General features: G+C 46.7%; 1 protein-coding gene across 1 annotated transcript in view; it reads right to left on the bottom strand.

The window, feature by feature from the left end:
- The window catches only part of SCARF1 (scavenger receptor class F member 1), a 74031-nt gene extending 56581 nt beyond the window's left edge, over window positions 1-17450 (bottom strand). Inside the window, exons 1-2 of the mRNA XM_075589321.1 lie at window positions 17127-17450; window positions 13210-13271 (exon numbers count right to left, since the gene is read on the bottom strand). Of these exons, the coding sequence (XP_075445436.1) occupies window positions 13210-13271; window positions 17127-17230 (166 nt within the window). The 5' untranslated portion in view covers window positions 17231-17450. The remainder of the gene's footprint in view (window positions 1-13209; window positions 13272-17126) is intronic.
- Window positions 17451-18602: the final 1152 nt, after the last annotated feature.

Below are 18602 nucleotides of genomic sequence, written 5' to 3'. Positions count from 1 at the left end.
CAACAGGACTCCTGAGTCTCCCGCATGATGGTGTTCGGGGATGTCAAGCCAGACAGGTATCTGAGGTAGTGGGTGCAAGTCCTACTTACATCACGTGTAGCGCCTCCACCTCATCAGGATCTATGCGTATGCAGGTAGATGGTCCTGATGAGGAACTCCTTCTTGGTGGTGAGGGCCCCAGGAGAGTAATTGCAGACTCACACCATGGGATTCTTGGTAAACAAGCCATATTTATTGTGCGTGGTGATAAGAGCCAGCTGCCCCTCACAGTCCTTGTCTCAGCCGCACATTGTTCCGTGATTCCCTTTAAAAGATATGCCCTCCCAATGGAGTGGGATTCCCTCTCCCCGCAGGGAGATCACCCCTGTGCCAGGTCCCTGGACACAGTTGGCCTTCTCTGGCTAGATAGAGAATGATGCCACTAGTTACTGCAGCAACCACACGCACTAACTTTAGGCAGTGCAGTGCTTTATATACCTCAGGAAGCAGGCACATCTGTGATCTGTGATGTAACAAACTAGGGACTCAGAGCATGTAGCCACTCCCATCCATACATAGGGCACCTCACCAGGGTGTGAGGGCAAACCTCCATGATTACTGATGGCATTCCTGTAACTTACCAGGTTTTACTGCCAGCAGGAGAGATGACTGTAGACATTGTTATGCATGGCTACATACTCCCCCTGGTGAATCCCCACCGTCCCGGCTGGGACCTAAATTTGGTGTACCTTTCTTCAGGAAACACTGCAAAAGGAACACACAATCAAAAGTCATAACAATGCTTTTCATAATTAGCTACAACACAGCGCTCACTGACCAGCAGGGGCACTCAAGATTTCTTTGCACGGACCTCATTGACTTTCTCCCTAATAATAGTGACGAGGATCTGGCTTCTTCACTTCTCTGCCCGCCATGTCGGTCACTGTCACACTATACTCCCTGGGCAAGCCACGTTCCCCTCTATACACCACCTTATGCATATAGATGCTGCGCCCAATACTCCAGACGCGCATCAACTGGGATATACGTTCCTCTGCTCTGGGGCCCTCAATGGCACCTCCCTTGGTAACCATGTAATACTCAATATCCTCCCTGAGCCACCCATCCCGGCGGTCCTCTATCTCCTGCATGAGGGGTTCGGGAACATATGGGTATTCTAGCCCATGGGTACGTTTATATTTAGCTATAATGGCCCGTTCTGCTCGGCAGGCCCTTGTCAGCTTAGCGCTGCCCGCTCTCCCCGGCAACACCCATGATAGGGGTTCCTCGGGATCCACCGGATCATCCAACCCATCTGGACCCTGGGGTTCTATTAATCCTCGCCCAATTCTATGCCACCTCTCCTGAATCTCCCTTAGGTGATCATCCTCCGCAAACTCCCCTTTAGCCCACCAATGATCTACCACCCCATCCCGATCTATAATGAACCGGGTCCTATCAATCCAGGGCACATATCCCTCAAATAAGGGGGCCCACCATCGGGTTTCCCTGATTTCTTCTAGCGATTCCTCCTCTAGATCTCCCTCTTCTGGTACCCCCCCCGGAAGATATACCCGATGTACACTCGGACGGTGCTTGATTGTCCGAACCCTTTTTCTGGTTCCCAATAGTAACGCTCACATTACTGGGACAGTCACTGGATACCGACACCTGTCGTGTAATCCTCCCTCCTCCCACTGACCCATCATCAGAGGTCCCATAGTCCAGGCTCCCAGTCCGTTCATCGGAAGCGACCCGTGAATCCCCTGACATCCCTAAACTAGAAGATGACCCAAAAGTGTAAGTGAAAGAGGCTGGGACTTTAACTAGGGCCTGGGGTCTAGCTAGGACTGGGGTTTGGGGATAGGGCCGCACAGTCGGTATCCGCGGGGCTAGGACCCGCTCTTCTCCGCTACCTGGTCCGGTTCCGCCGCAGGGACTCTCCGTCTCTTCGGTCTCACGACTCCTCGATCGCTGCGTCGATCGCCCGCTCCTCTTGGACTTGGGCGTCGGACCTCCGCTGCTCGAGCGACGGGGCACGATCATCTCCTTCGCAACTCCACCGGAAGTGATGTCCGGACACGCACGTGTACCGCCGCCATCTTGGGTTGGGTCCCCAAGCGGGACCTCTTGCTCCACCACGATATCCGGCAACGCCTTTTTCCATCGTGGCACCGCCTGGGCCTGGCTCTTTCCTTCCTCAGCCACCACCTTGGGAGCCTGGGACAAGCATGGACTCTGCTTACCACTCCGGGGCGTTGGAGTGGACCTGCCGCCATCAGATCTGCTGGTCACCACGGCCGTGGGACTTTGCCGCGGTATGGGCGACACTCGGCTCCGTTCTTCGCCGACACTGGTAATTGGCACTCTTTTTACTGTACTGCTGCTGTGGTACGCCGGCGGTCGGGTCATAACGGCAATAATGCTGAGGGACTCCTCGTCCGAGGACTCCAATTTGGCATTTGGCCGGGGCATTCCGCCTGGTGATTTGTGGCGCGGCCCCCTCTTATCACCGCGTCGGTGACCGGTTTTCTCGGTCGGCTCTGTTTTGATGACCGGAGCTGGTCCCTGTTCACCGGGACTCGTAGCCTCCCTCCAGAGCACACCAATAAGTTCCGCAGCCAGCATAGCGGCATCTTCCGCCGCCTCTACTGCCTGAATCGGCACAAATGTTGGCATGGGCCATAGATATTGTAGTCCACACTGGGCACATCGTGTGGTGGAGCTCACCGCTCCGCCCGGCAGTCGACACTGCAGGCATAGGCATGCTACTGTCTCTACGCCCTCTACTCGCAGGATCAGGAAGCCTCCTGGAGAAGAGTAGGGATGAGTGGTTATCAAAGGCCCTTGTTCTTGTTTGCAAGCCATAGTCACCAATGGAGGTGCTCGCACTAGTGGTCTGTACGGCTTGCTGGTTCCTCGCAACTGAAGGGCATGGGCTGGGTCACCAACCCTTCCTCCAGCATTCTCCATCCGCATCCGCAGAGACAGGAAACCACTCCCCCTGGTTGAAACTTGGGGGATTTCCCGTAGACTTGTAGGCTGGCCCAGCACAGGGGCGGAACTAGTCACAGTCCAAGTGGGCGCGGCTCCAGCTTTCGCGCCATACCCCCCAACAGGGCGGGGTCTCTCTGTTGGCGCCACTCCTGGCCAACTTTCTGCAAATTGAGCATTTGCAATATTCTCTGCAACTGGCCCACGCGGTTTCCCAGGGACGCGGGAACCGCCATCTTGGATCGCACTATCAATCAGCTTCATCGTTGAGGTAGCGTTCGATTGTTTGTATGTTGAATGACGAGCAAGTCCATTTCACAACACTGTCCCCTTCACTATCCTCAGGGTCAGTACCCCAAGGTCCTAAGCAGGCCATACACGGCACCACTACTGTTTTCACGCCATTCCACAACAGGCTCACAAAAGTCTCCTCTGTAGCTGGCTCCTCTTCCTCATACATCATAACATATTCGTTTTCTCCTTCGGCCTCCGTCAGCCATATTTGCGCTTCCGCACTGCGCGGATTCTCCATTCTGTCGGGCGCCATTCGAACACTGTGTCTTGAATTATTGTACATGGAGCTCCACTCTGAGGGGCAGCTGCCACACCCCTACAATAAAAATGCCTTGTGCACCACCCTGGGTACCTAATGTAGATCTGACTCGTGTTTGCACTACCTCAGGCTAGGCTCTCTCCTGCTATGTCTGCTGTATCTCCTTCCTCCCAGTCTGTGCTCCCTGCGTCGAGTGGTCTGGAATGGGCTAGAGTACTCTGGTTCATCCATGCAATACTTTGGGGGTCTACCTGCTGTTGGTCAGTCTAGCGCAGACCCTCTCCAGGATTCCTGCTCTAAGTTACCAGTTTATCCCTTTAGGCGTCATAACACTAGCACTACCTCAAGGTTTCGATGACAGCTATAGCCTGGCTCCAGACCTAAGAATCCCAGGGCGTCTATGCGTTCCACGTCTCCTGCGGCCTCCCTTGACTACCCCTGGCTCCTTCCCACACAGCACAAAGTGGCAGCAGACACTCTCCCTGTTTCTGGTGAGCCTAGCAAAAGCCTGTCCTGTTGACAGGTATCTCAGCAGCACCTCCATCTGTAACGCCTGTTCATCTCTGGTCTGACCCACCCAATCTTACATTGGCCCCTGTGGTCTATCCAGCCCCCATTACATGTCGGTGTATGGTGGAGCACCTGTAGGCAACAGGACTCCTGAGTCTCCCGCATGATGGTATTCGGGGATGTCAAGCCAGACAGGTATCTGAGGTAGTGGGTGCGAGTCCTACTTACATCACGTGTAGCGCCTCCACCTCATCAGGATCTATGCGTATGCAGGTAGATGGTCCTGATGAGGAACTCCTTCTTGGTGGTGAGGGCCCCAGGAGAGTAATTGCAGACTCACACCGTGGGGCTCTTGGTAAACAAGCCATATTTATTGTGCGTGGTGATAAGGGCCAGCTGCCCCTCACAGTCCTTGTCTCAGCCGCACATTGTTCCGTGATTCCCTTTAAAATGTATGCCCTCCCAATGGAGTGGGATTCCCTCTCCCCGCAGGGAGATCACCCCTGTGCCAGGTCCCTGGACACAGTTGGCCTTCTCTGGCTAGATAGAGAATGATGCCACTAGTTACTGCACTAGTGGGCACCTTGAACTTGCTGCTTCACCTTGTAACATCAACCCGAAGCAACCACACGCACTAACTTTAGGCAGTGCAGTGCCTTATATACCTCAGGAAGCAGGCACATCTCTGATGTCATAAACTAGGGACTCAGAGCATGTAGCCACTCCCATCCATACATAGGGCACCTCACCAGGGTGTGAGGGCAAACCTCCATGATTGCTGCTGGCATTCCTGTAACTTACCAGGTTTTACTGCCAGCAGGAGAGATCACTGTAGACATCGTTATGCATGGCTACATATATATATTATATATATATACATATATATACTTTTTGTACCCATAGTAATAAATCCCAATAGGAATTATTCTGTAGCCACAGAGTTATATGTTACTGTAGATATAAGTATGGCCAGATAGCTGAACTCATCCCCCATTTGAAAGCACAACAAGTCCCTTTGTCTTTTCTTAACTTTATTGAGGGTGTCACAGAAATGAAAAGGGTTCTTGTGGATGTTGTTGTGTGGGTAGAGAGTGCTTCTCTATGTGAAGTGCTTCTGTATCAAGTGACGGTCAAACGGATTGCTTTGCAAGGGAGTAGGTAAGAATGGTAGTACTCACTCAGTAGCTTGGGTAAGAAAGGAAGTGTGTAATGTTTGTCACACAGGAATAGGGACAGGGCTAAGCTACCTGTGAATACAGACAGGGGAGTATGGAAAAGTCCATTTAGCCAGGGGAGTTAAAGGGGTTGGCACGGCAACCAGCTTCTAGCGGGCTGGAGAATTGGGAAGTATCTAAATGTATCCATTCCTACCTGCCCTAGGAGTGATAGCTGCAGGGAAAGCTTACATCCAAATAAATGTCTAGCAGGCAGAGCTGCAAAAAAAAGGTAGGGGGGGGGGGGGAAACAGAAAGAGACAATCCTGTTCCAGGACAGGAATCAAACAATACATTTTGGGTTGTTAACCTACAACATTCTGCTTACATTACTATTCTGATAGATACATTTATTATGGATACTAATGACACATTGATGGCAATAACCCCCTTTTTACATATTTCTTTGATACTCTGTGTCTCAACACACATATGTTATTGTATAACTTAATATGTTCTTCATATTGTGGCATTATTAATTATGCATCATTTGTTGGAATTTATTCTTAGCTCCATATGCTCTAATTTTAATATTTTGATAGAATATACATTTTATATAATATTCTACTTTAGTATTAGTATAAACAACCAATTACATATTGATGCATTGAATTTAGATTGACCCTTTGATTGCCATCCATATTAAATATCCATTGATGTATTATTTATGGATTATATTTAGGGAATATATGTTTGTTATGGCAATCAGGATTTACTGTTTTTTTTATAATATGCTTTATTATTTGGTCTCAGCGTGTGTTATTTTTATATTTTTAATTTATTAAAATGTTTGTATACTACCACACCACAATCAGCTGCATCTGATGTGGTTTTATTAATTATTCAGCATATTTATGTGCTTACTTCCGGTATGTCCATTACTCCTTGAGAAAGCACACACTTGCGTTAAACGCGTGGGAGAACTATTCCCTACTGAACACCACTTCATTATGTTCAAATAAAGCCTTTTAAGTTCCATCATTAACTGGGTACCCTATTTTTTCTATTATTGAATTTATGGATATCATGTGAGTGCTCTGGAATCTGCAACAGAACTATCCATCCTCGTCTTCCTCCCCGTCCTCCGTGGCAGCAACATAACAATAAAAAACAAACTAATGACTAACACCTTAATCACCTTTGCGGTTAGTAACCGCTATAGTAATTAAGGGGTTAGCCCCCTCCCCCACAACCCACCTGGGGTGCCTAACCACCTTCCCCGGAGCAACTACCCCTACCCTCAACCCAATGATTGGCAGTCAATGGGTAACCTAAAAAAAACCACAAAGCAATAACAAAAACAATCACCAAAAATGCAAAGCACAACAAAAATCACCAAAAATACACATTTAAACAAACCAAGCAGCAAAAATGAACAATTAAACAACCCAAGCAACAAAAATAAGCAATTTAATAAACCAAGCACGAAAAATACACAATAAAAAAAACAATCACCAAAAATACATAACAATAAAATAAAAACAAGAATTTGCCAACAAATGCATTGCTTGTCACTGTATTTATAGCCTTAAAGGGGCATAGATAAACACATTGGCAGTCAATGGGCAACCTAAAAAAAATACGCAATGAATACAATCAATGTTTTTCTTTTCGGAGTGTGAGGAGGAGGGGTTGAGTGAGAGGGAAGTGGATGGAGTGTTAGGAAGGGGGGGTTGAGTGATAGGGAGGTGGATGCAGTATGAGCAGGGCGGGTTGAGTAAGAGGGAAGTGGATGGAATGTGAGGAGCGGGGTTGAGTGAGAGGGAGATGGATGGAGTGTGAAGAGGGGGGTTTGAGTGAGAGGGAGGTGGATGGAGTGAGAAGGTGGGGTTGAGTGAGGCAGGTGGATGGAGTGTGAGAAGGGGGATTGAATGAGAAGGTGGGGTTGAGTGAGAGGGAGGTGGATGGAGTGTGATTGAGTGAGAGGGAGGTGGATGGAGTGTGAGAAGGTGGGGTTGATTGAGAAGGTGGGGTTGAGTGAGAGGGAGGTGGATGGAGTGTGAGAAGGTGGGGTTGAGTGAGAGGGAGGTGGATGGAGTGTGAGGAGCAGGATTGAGTGTGAGAAGGTGGGGTTGAGTGAGAGGGAGGTGGATGGAGGGGGGTTGAGTGAAAGGGAGGTGGATGGAGTGTGAGGAGGGGGGTTGAGTGAGAGGGAGGTGGGTTGAGTGAGAGGTAGGTGGATGAAGTGTGAGATGGGGGGATTGAGTGAGAGGGGGGTGGATTGAGTGTGAGGAGGGGGATTGAGGGAGGTGGATTGAGTGTGAGGAGGGAGATTGAGTGAGAGGGAGGTGGATGGAGTGTGAGAAGGTAGGGTTGAGTGAAATGGAGATGGATGGAGTGTGAGGAAGGGGGTTGAGTGAGAGGGAGATGGATGGAGTGTGAGGAGGAAGTTTGAGTGAGAGGGAGGCAGATTAGATATCAGTCCAGACATGTTTCTGTCTGCTAGACAAAGTGACTCAAATCTAGTTAGCAATTCGGGGGGTCGGATTTTGTTATAGAAGGCCTTCAATTGAAGGTATTGGAGGAACTGATTGTTTGGGATAGCCTTTACTTTGTGGAAATATTCAAAGGGTCTGGGAAATCCCTCTGAGCCTACATCTTTTAATCTTGTGACACCTGCTGTTTTCCAGTCGCCAAACCTATTGCGACCCAGTCCTGGACCAAATTCTGGGTTGTCATAGAGTGGAGTCATAAGAGAATTACGTGTTGTAAGGAGGTGTCGAATCGCAATGGAGTCCCGTAATTTGAGTGAGTGGGCTATAATTTGGCTGGATTGGAGAATTTCAGGTCTCTTCCTCACGGGGGACCATAGAAAATAACTTAATTCAACGGGGGCAACTAAGTCCGTTTCCAAAGTAACCCAGTGTCTGTGGACTGGGTTAGAGTGCCACAGGATTAGCTGGCTTGTCTGGGCTGCCTTGTAATAAGACATAAGGCATGGGAGACCCAGCCCTCCTGTCTTGTTCTGTATATTTACATTTTTCTTACCAATTCTTGGTGTTTTATTTTTCCAGATAAATTTGTTTATAATAGACTGTAGAGTCTTAAATTCCTCTGGTACCAAGGGGATAGGCAGAGTCTGGAGAAGGTACAGGAGGCGGGCAATATGTTCATTTTTATGCTATGTATTCTGCCTATCCATGATATATCGGGGCCGGACCATGACTCAATGTCAGATTTGAGAGCCGTCGGGACCTTTGGGTAATTCTCCCTATAGAGGGTGCTATAGTCTTTTGTGATAAATATCCCTAGGTATTTGATTGCCTTCGGTTGCCACTTAAAGTTAAAGTTTAGAGCAATCAATTTAACTTGGTCTTTAGGCAAATTTATTTTTAGTGCCTCAGACTTATTACTATTAATTTTGAAACCTGAGATATCCTTCAAGCTGCAGTTCAGGCTCCCGTTTTTTATTTTTTTTATTTTATTTTTTTACTTCAGTAGTTTCAGTTGTGCAATCTCTACTTACCTAAAAAAAACTGCTTAGCTGCCAGTCAATTCGTTCTCCGTCTATTGATTGGCAAAGTTTGGCGACATCTTTAAATATGGGGAATGTAAATCGTTGCTATAGGAACAAGCATGCTTGTTAAAATAGAATACAAGAAAATTGGTCTTTCAAAGTTGTTTTTTTTTAAACCGAAAATGCTAAAAGTATTTTTTCTTACTACAGAACTGATTTATTAAAAAAAACACACACATGCAGGATGATGCCTGAACTGCAGCTCTAAAACAAGACAGAGTGGAGTACAGGTTGGGGAGCGAAGTTTGAGGTTTGGTTATTGCAAGGATCACATCGTCTGCAAAAAACATTAGTGGATTAGTGAATGTTAACGGTACAATCCCTCTCACCATCATTTTTATTTTTGTATTCTGATCGTGAAGACCACTCAGAATTTCGGTCTCGTACGTTCGCCAAAAATAAGGCTTCTATTTTTAAGATGTTTTATTCTAAATGAGTGCAGATTCTATGAGCCACCTGTGCTGAAGCAGGAATATCCTCAAAACCTGACCTACACGTGGTGTTCGCCTAATTTAAGCCTCGGCGCATATCTTGAAAGGCGAATAATGCAATGTTAAATCATGTTTGTTGCAATAAAGAGCATTGCGTTAGTAATAATTACATGCATATCCACTAAAGTTTAAGGTTAACACCAGAGTTAGGTATGATTCAACCAACATAGTGTTATTTCCCTCTCTTTTGTTAACATCAGTTTTTCATATAATTATAATTATAAAAATGTTTACCAGGCAGTAATACATTGAGAGTTACCTCTCGTTTTCAAGCATGTCCTGGGCACAGAGTAAGGCTAGTTATATTGCACGTGCTGCTGCGCGAACGAGCACGTGCCCGGCATTGCGCGTGGCGTGCGTGTTTAGTTGCCATAGCGCAAGCAGTGACACGCGCGGCTAGGTAGCGTGACTCTCACGTCACAGCGTTAGGCCGCGCTGTGATTGGTTCGTGGCGTGGCAGCAGCGCGAAAATACAATTTTCTTGTATTTTCCCTTGTCTGCCGCGCCACCACTCACGGCCGTGCGCGCGCGCGCGTCCCAAGTATACAAATGTCTGGCTAACACAACCAATTGTAATTGACGTGCACGGTAGCGCATGGGCGCACACTGTATTACAGCCCTTAAGATGACAAATAATACATGGTTACAAATATATAGTTACATAAGTGAACAGGGTTATACATTATATACAGACATGGCATGCACAGTTTGAGATAATATATACTACAGGCGTATGTAAGAGTTACAGACCAGACTAAAATGTGAGACAGCTTTAGTTTTGAAAGAACTTAGACTGGTGGTGGATGTGAGAGTCTCCGGTAGGTTGTTCCAGTTTTGGGGTGCACGGTAAGAGGAGGAGGAGCGGCCGGATACTTTGTTGAACCTTGGGACCATGAGCAGTCTTTTGGAGTCAGATCTCAGATGATAAGTGCTGCATGTGGTAGGGGTGAGGAGCTTGTTCAGATAGACGAGTCTTGCCAAGAAAGTATTTGAAGGCAAGACCGGAAAGATGAACTTTGCGCCTAGACTCAAGATGAGAGCCGGGGCTTGGGGGAATTTTTTATATATATATATATTGGGGGCTTGGGGGAATTTGTAGATGTATTGGGGTGCTTGGGGGTATTTTTTTATATGTATTGGGAGGCTTGGGGGTATTTTTATATGTATTGGGGGACTTGGGGGTGTTTTTATATGTATTGGGGGGGCTTGGGGGAATTTTTATATGTATTGGGGGGCTTGGGGGAATTGTTATATGTATTGGGGGGCTTGGGGGAATTTGTATATGTATTGGGGGGCTTGGGGGAATTTTTATATGTATTGGGGGGCTTGGGGGAATTTGTATATGTATTGGGAGGCTTGGGGGAATTTGTTTATGTATTGGGGGCTTGGGGGAATTTATATATGTATTGGGGGGCTTGGGGGAATTTGTATATGTATTGGGGGGCTTGGGTGTAATTTTATATGTATTGAGGGCTTGTTTTTTGTTATATGTATTGGGGGCTTGGTGGTATTTTTATATGGGTTGGGGTATTTTTAACATGTATTGGGGAGGGTTGTTTTTTTATATGTATTGTTTTCTATTTTTAGATGTATTGGGGTCTTTTGCAGATGTATTGGGGTATTGGGGTCTTTTTTTAGATGCATTGGGGTCTTTTTTTATGTATTTGGGTGGGTTTTAAATGTATTGTTTTTGTTAATACAGTATGTATTGTTTTATTTATACTTACCATATATGTGTGTATATGTACTCCCCAGGCCCATTTTTAACCCCCCCAGGCCCATATTTAACCCGCCCCCCAAGTCCCATACTGAATCCCCCCAAGGCCTTTTGTCACATAGGATGTAGCATTGGGTATCTTTGTCTTTTGTTGAAAATATTAAAATAAACAGATAGCATTGTAATGTTTTTTTTCCGTATTACCAATAACAAGAAAACAGTTAAATAAAAGTTGCGCGCTAAAAACAATTGTTTTTTTGTGGTAGGTGCGCTATGGGTTGAGGGGGGAGGGACCTGCTCCTTTCATCTGTCCTGGACCCCATGATTTCTGTTGGCGGCCCTGTTGACAGTGTTTAAAAACAGTTTGTTTTGGGAAATCCAATTGTCAAGTCTCAAAAAGTCAGATTGAATTACGGGTCCAAGGTCTGAGAGGCGTTTATAGTGCCGGCGACGGGTGACGTCATCGGTCGCATCGCCGTCGCCGGCACTATAAACGCCTCTCAGACCTTGGACCCGTAATTCAATCTGACTTTTTGAGACTTGACATTGGCGAAAGATGTATTTCAAGTTTGAGAGATGTCGCTGGCGACAAGGCCATTGACGTCACCAAGGGGGAGGGCAGAGTGCAATAGGCGCTCTGTGATTGGTTTAGAGACTGTCACATGTGGCGACTGTCTCTCCAAAAATCAAATATCAGTGACTACCAGATTTTTGGTAGCACTGTCGCTCCGTCGCGTGCACTATAAGCGCCAACAACGGCGACAATGCATTTGTTTTGACGCGACGGTCGCGTCGACGTCACTATAAGCGCAGCCTCAATAAGGGAAAATAATGCCCCGGCTGTTACTGTTTTAGGTAATGTCACTTTATGAGTCCTTTTTTGGAAATTGGCTTGATTAGACTTAATTTGCTCTTTAATCATTTATAATGTGATGTTTGAAAGGTTTTTTGGGGAGGGTTTATTGCTGCTGCTGCTTTTGTTAATAATAGTTTTTTTCTTTTTTCTTGTATAGCACTGACAGTGTATGCAGCGCTGTGCATAGAATATTTGCAGGCACAAGTCCCTGCCCCGTAGCGCTTACAAACTATCTCCCTGTGCCTCAGGCACCAAAAAATAAAGTGACTTGCCCAAGGTCACATGGAGCTGGCAGCAGGATTTGAACCAGGCTCCCCTGCTTCCACCCCAGGGGCGTCGTGGCTATCAGAGTTAGGCCTGGGACATAGTCATTTTATCCGGGCGGAGGCGCGCTGAGGCTCAGGGAAAGCAGTACTTTCCCTGGCCTTACACAACGCACCGTCCGTGGGCGTGTCTGGGGGGCGGGCCATTGACGTCACGGAGCTGGTTCGCCCTCATTGGGCGAATCGCTCACGTGACCGGCCCTGCGCTCCGGCGAGCGCCAAATCTGAAAACTTCCTGAGACACACGCTCTCATTGCGGCTGCAGGGGCTCAGTGCCGAGTGTGAGCGCGGCTCAGCACGGCTCAGCCTTGCTCACACTACTATGTCCCAGGCCTTAGTGTCTTTGATCACCAAGCCGCTCCTTCAGCCCTGTTAAACACATAATAAAGGACTGAAATCAGACACATGTGGGGGTCAGGGTTGCCACCTCTCTCCGTGTTTAACCAGGACACTCCGGGTTTCGGGCTCTTACCTCCGGGCTGCGGGTTGCCGCTGTTAATCTCCGGGTGGCTGCGGGGATGCGGTGTAGTGGCGTCTCCGGCATTCTCCGTTATTTTCCAGCAATTCCACCTCCAACTGAAGGGAACATGGCTGCTAATACGCGGCGCCGCGCCGCATCATGATGTCACGTAGCGTCCGGTTGTCATTTGACGCCGCGCAGCCATGTTCACTGCAGTTGGAGGGGGAATTGCAGCAGGATGCCGGGAGACGCCGCCGCCGCCGCCGCCGCCTCACCACCACGCCACACAAAGTAAGGGATTTTTTTTTTCCCTCCAGGTTGGCCTTCAGTAGAAGGTGGCAACCCTGGTGGGGGTTGATGACCAAAATGTGGTATTTTATTGGAAAAGTACTGATTTGTATCACTGAGACGCCACTGAAGTCCATGAGACTGCTGAAAATCAGCGAGACCAACTCCAAATCCGTGAACCTCACAGAAAATCAGCAATAGATGACGTGTCTGCTTTGACTACTGGTAGCTTCTTTATCTGAGAAGTCCTGCTGTATCTGTGCTGCTGATAATCTCTCACCCTTCGAGGATGTACTCTCTGACTTACCAGCTGCACACGCTCGCCCTTCCTGTTTCCAGCCTGGGCAGCAAACCAGCTCCTTGGTGTCACTGAAGGAAGGGAGAAGCAGGAAGTACATTAGTTCTACCATTTTGTTTTGATCATATCCTGCTATTCACGTCTAGAGGCTGGAACGGGAGCTGTGGATATTGCTCCAGCTCTGGGCTGGGGTATAGCTTCTGACATTTGTTTTCATGACCTCCTGACCTTTTTAAGTAACAAAAGAGTGGCGGGTAATTTACACAGCTCTTATTGAATGTGCTGTGAACGTGCTTCCCAGTGCAGAGTCCAGTTCCAATCACATGCACGGAGCTAATATCGTCTCCATCAGCTGCACGGCATTGAATAGGAGTTTACGGGGTCATTCTATATTCACTAAAGCGGCCATTCAGGAAGTTTTTGGCCAAAAATCCCCATACCCTTTTTAATGGGGATTTTGGGCCCCAAAAAAATTCCCCGCACATATAGAATAAGACCCATACAATTAGATTCACTAATCTCTGTTAAATCAGGGGAAAATGATGCGCCATTACCTAAAACAGGGACCACCGTTAACACCTTATTCACGATCAATGGGATGCAAAAACAACGGCTACAATTGAACGCATTAGCCTAGGCTTAACATCACGTTAATGCTGCGTTAACATCACATACCGTCACCCTTTCCGTGTCTCATCATTAATCCCATCCAGACCCTGAAATATGGCTTTTGCTGGAGAGGAAAGCGAAGGCCCTATACCTGCGTCTGGAAGGCAGTGGTGCCGGGTTTAGCGATGACTTCAATAGCGTCACATTATTTCCTGGCGTGAACAGTAACGGAGCTTAGTTTATACAGGAGGAATAGAATTTAGTCTATAATTGACTCATTTGCATACGATTTAGACTAATCGATGTCATTCATAACTCCATGTTATTTACGGAAGTCAATCCTGGTTAACGCCATGTCATTTGCTTTAGTGACTATTGAGTTAGCATTAATTTCACCTTAACTTACGTTAGGATCACATTAAGTAGCCTTAGTGAATCTCTCCCTTAGACTATTTAGAACAGTTGTGGCCAACTCCAGTCCTCAAAGGCCACCAAAAGGTCAGGTTTTCATTATATCCCTGCTTCAGCAAAGGTGACTCAATCAGTGGCTTAGTCAATGACTGATCTCAGACACGCTATTAGAGAGGGTTGGGGTTCCTTACAATGCATCTGATCTCAGACACGCTATTAGAGAGGGTTGGGGTTCCTTACAATGCATCTGATCTCAGACACACTATTAGAGAGGGTTGGGGTTCCTTACAATGCATCTGATCTGAGACGCGCTATTAGAGAGGGTTGGGGCTCCTTACAATGCATCTGATCTCAGACGCGCTATTAGAGAGGGTTGGGGTTCCTTACAATGCATCTGATCTCAGACGCGCTATTAGAGAGGGTTGGGGTTCCTTACAATGCATCTGATCTCAGACACGCTATTAGAGAGGGTTGGGGTTTCTTACAATGCATCTGATCTCAGACGCGCTATTAGAGAGGGTTGGGGTTCCTTACAATGCATCTGATCTCAGACACGCTATTAGAGAGGGTTGGGGTTCCTTACAATGCATCTGATCTCAGAGGCGCTATTAGAGAGGGTTGGGGTTCCTTACAATGCATCTGATCTCAGACACGCTATTAGAGAGGGTTGGGGTTCCTTACAATGCATCTGATCTCAGACGCGCTATTAGAGAGGGTTGGGGTTCCTTACAATGCATCTGATCTCAGACGCGCTATTAGAGAGGGTTGGGGTTTCTTACAATGCATCTGATCTCAGACGCGCTATTAGAGAGGGTTGGGGTTCCTTACAATGCATCTGATCTCAGACACGCTATTAGAGAGGGTTGGGGTTCCTTACAATGCATCTGATCTCAGACGCGCTATTAGAGAGGGTTGGGGTTCCTTACAATGCATCTGATCTCAGACACGCTATTAGAGAGGGTTGGGGTTCCTTACAATGCATCTGATCTCAGACGCGCTATTAGAGAGGGTCGGGGTCCCTTACAATGCATCTGATCTCAGACACGCTATTAGAGAGGGTCGGGGTTCCTTACAATGCATCTGATCTCAGACACGCTATTAGAGAGGGTCGGGGTTCCTTACAATGCATCTGATCTCAGACGCGCTATTAGAGAGGGTTGGGGTTCTGCAGAATTTCACAATATAATTATAGGGTTCCTTAACCAAGACATGTTTGAATACCCCTGCTTTAGTACCATCACTCTCCAACCACTGAACCAAGCTCAGGATTGGGACATTAGGGGGTTATACTACTAGGGTTTCTGGGGGTTTGGCACACAGGGTGATGGAAATGAGGAGCCGTTTCGAGCCCGAGGTTTTGCCAGTGTTTTAGCAATGCAAAATAACCTCTTCATGAATGAAGAGCCCTCGCCAGCGAGTTAATGAACATAGTTTTCACTATTTACAGGTTGGCCATCCAAGGTAAACATCTGCTGAACCAAGTTTCATTCATTTGATTCGTGTTTCTGCCAACTCAGGCCTACGTCATTTTGTTTATTGGTTTTTCACACAGGCAAGTAGAAAAATGATGAAAAGAGATGTACACACTGATATGTGCATCACGTAGTAAGTTCCATTGCTCAATATAAAACAAAATAGTTGTCATTCCAAACAGCATTAGGACTTAAACCCCACCGCCTTACAGGAACCAGCTCAGGCGACGGCACTTGAGAAACAAATATCTACTGGTTATTTTATCAAAGAATCCACAATACCCGGCAGCTTCACAGCACCTCACTTAAGGTCACAAGGCTCATAACGTCACCTAGATCAGTGAGTGACGTTATTTTCTCTGAGGGTAACACATATCTACACAGCTAATTCTATGTCAAAACAACAGCCATTGTATATCTCGTTATCACAGTCTTTACGCCATGTTACTGTAGTGTAACATTGCATTCGCTTCCAATAACGTCTTAGGTATCTATCTCCCTCTCCGTCTCCATAGTGTCTGGATGTGAGCAACAACACCTTTAGGTGTGACTTAACTCAGGGGTGCGCAAACTTTTCCCCCTGCTCGCGCCCCCACCCTCTTTACACAACCCCCTGGCGTTCTGACGTCATGTGACGTCATGTTGCCATGGCGAAGCCTCGCCAGAAGCCACCGGACACAAGGTAAGGGAACTTACAGAGGCCTTGCACACGATCGCCGGCATTTAATTTAAATACTTCGGGGCGCGGGGCCTCTGTAAGTGCCGCCCCCTTCCCCCCCCCCCCGAAAATCTCGTGCCCCCCAGTTTGCGCACCCCTGACTTAACGAAAGCAATGTTATGTCCCTGCGTTAACCTAAACAAACTTTGGTGGGTATATGCTGTTACCTGCTCATCTCAAATGTACAATCTTTACCAAAAAAAAACATTTTTCAGATAGATAAGAAAATCAAATAGCCTGCATCAATACAGCTTGTGGTTTACTTTGAATCTCCTGCTTTTATTTGGGTTAGTTAGGTGAAAATGCTGCTGGGATTGGTGGGTTGCATTGCTTTCCAAAGGAATGGCTTGGAAAAGTAGCCAGGTTTGAAAGTCCCCACAATATATTCTATTTTACATATAATTTTTGCAGGCATGAATCCCTGCCCTGTTAAGCTTACAATCTATGTTTTTGATGCCTACGGCACTGGGACTTGCCCAAGTGACTTGCCAAAGGTCACAAGGAACTGACCTTGGTGGGAATCGAACCAGTGCCATTGTTTTTAGAGTTATTTGGTATTTTATTGGAAAAGTCCCCACAACATGTTTATCATTTGACATTTACATGTCTCGTTTCTCCAGAGTTTATTTTAATTGTAATTTTAATTGTGGTGTAAGATGATGATGCCAAGTAAAGTGGACATGCGTTTGTAGGAATTGTGAGCCCCAGCGACTTACCTGTCTGGTTTACACACATTTATCCCATGGGGATCCAGATCTGGCGGAGAACTCATTCCTAGAAGCCAATTCCCAAAGAAGAGCAACAGTTGCAGCCTCTTCATTCTAGCGTCAATTTTCCAGGCACCTCCTCTTACAGCAAAACCAATATCAAACCAGCAGCATGAGAGCAGAGAACGTTCTTGAACAGTCGAGCCGGTGGGTATCCTGTAATTCTTCCACCATATTAACGTACCAAATGGACTTTTCCCTACCACATCCCCACAGTGTGAATGTCCTCTCTCTCCAGGCTAAAGTTCCTCCTTGACTTTTTTTTTTCCCCTGAGGAAGTGGATGCAGAATTCCTCCTATTCAATCCGAGCGGTGGGAGGGGGGAGCGGCGATACACAGGATCTAAGGTGAAAACTACTTCCTCATACATAGGAAGATTATTCTGGTTTGAGATCGGATTATATATTTAAAAAAAAAAAGCTTGCTTTATGTTAACTCCTGAAGGGTCTGAAACATAATTGAAATATTTAGACTGACATTTGCACAACAGAACACTTTATTTGCCTGCCGTGCCATTAGAATCAAAACTGTGTTCTAAACTAGACAACGGAGATACAGATATCACTCAACTGACATTCTTTGCCTCTGTCCCAAAGAAAATTTGCGGAGATCATGCGATCAATGTAATACGGGCTTAATATTTACGGCCCTTAGTCAATGAGGTGAGAAGCGGCCAACCATACCTCGAGAGGCCAAAAACTCCCATTGACTCGAACCGCGATTCTTTGCCGGATTACCATATCTGATCTCATTGAATAGGGCTCCTAGTTTTACGTTTTCAAGGGTTGGCGGGAGAGCAGGACCATGGGTGGGAATAAAGTTACTTGGGCTACATCTGTATGATACCAAGCAGACACACTACATCCGCAATAAGGCTTACTATGGGAAATATATTAATAACAAACAAAACGTGTTTCCATAAATGTCTTATACGTGCTGTAAATCCCCACCTCTAATACCGCAACTAAAACTGTCTTAGGACCGCAGGATTTTCAACCGAAAATATATATTATTTTAGGGGTTTTGTATCACGAGGGAATTTTGTATTGCATCAGTAAGCTTTACGCGTCTGTAAATATTGCGTAAGCGACTGGCCAGCTCTTCTACCAATCATCACCATCACCTGTAGGTCATTTTTGTTGACGTTCTCCACAACCATTTTTGGCTTGAGTTTAAACATAGAAAATAAATGCAAAGCAATTGACTGTATGTTACAGGAAGCGGGTTTGTACCTCTCCCAAATCATGCTCACGTTGAAGTGTATAGTGATATTGTGACCTGGTCATTAACCTGCGATTGTGCCCATTGACTCACACTGCAAATGTCCTGTCACACAAACTGCTGCTCAGCAAAAAGAAAATTGGAACGTGGGCTAAATTCCACCAACTCCAAAGCCAGTGCGACCAGCAATGCAGTGCCCTGCAA

This window comes from Ascaphus truei, chromosome 3 (assembly GCF_040206685.1).
Source record: "Ascaphus truei isolate aAscTru1 chromosome 3, aAscTru1.hap1, whole genome shotgun sequence".
Classification (NCBI taxonomy): Eukaryota; Metazoa; Chordata; class Amphibia; order Anura; family Ascaphidae; genus Ascaphus; species Ascaphus truei.
This window is presented reverse-complemented; position numbering and strand designations above follow the sequence as displayed.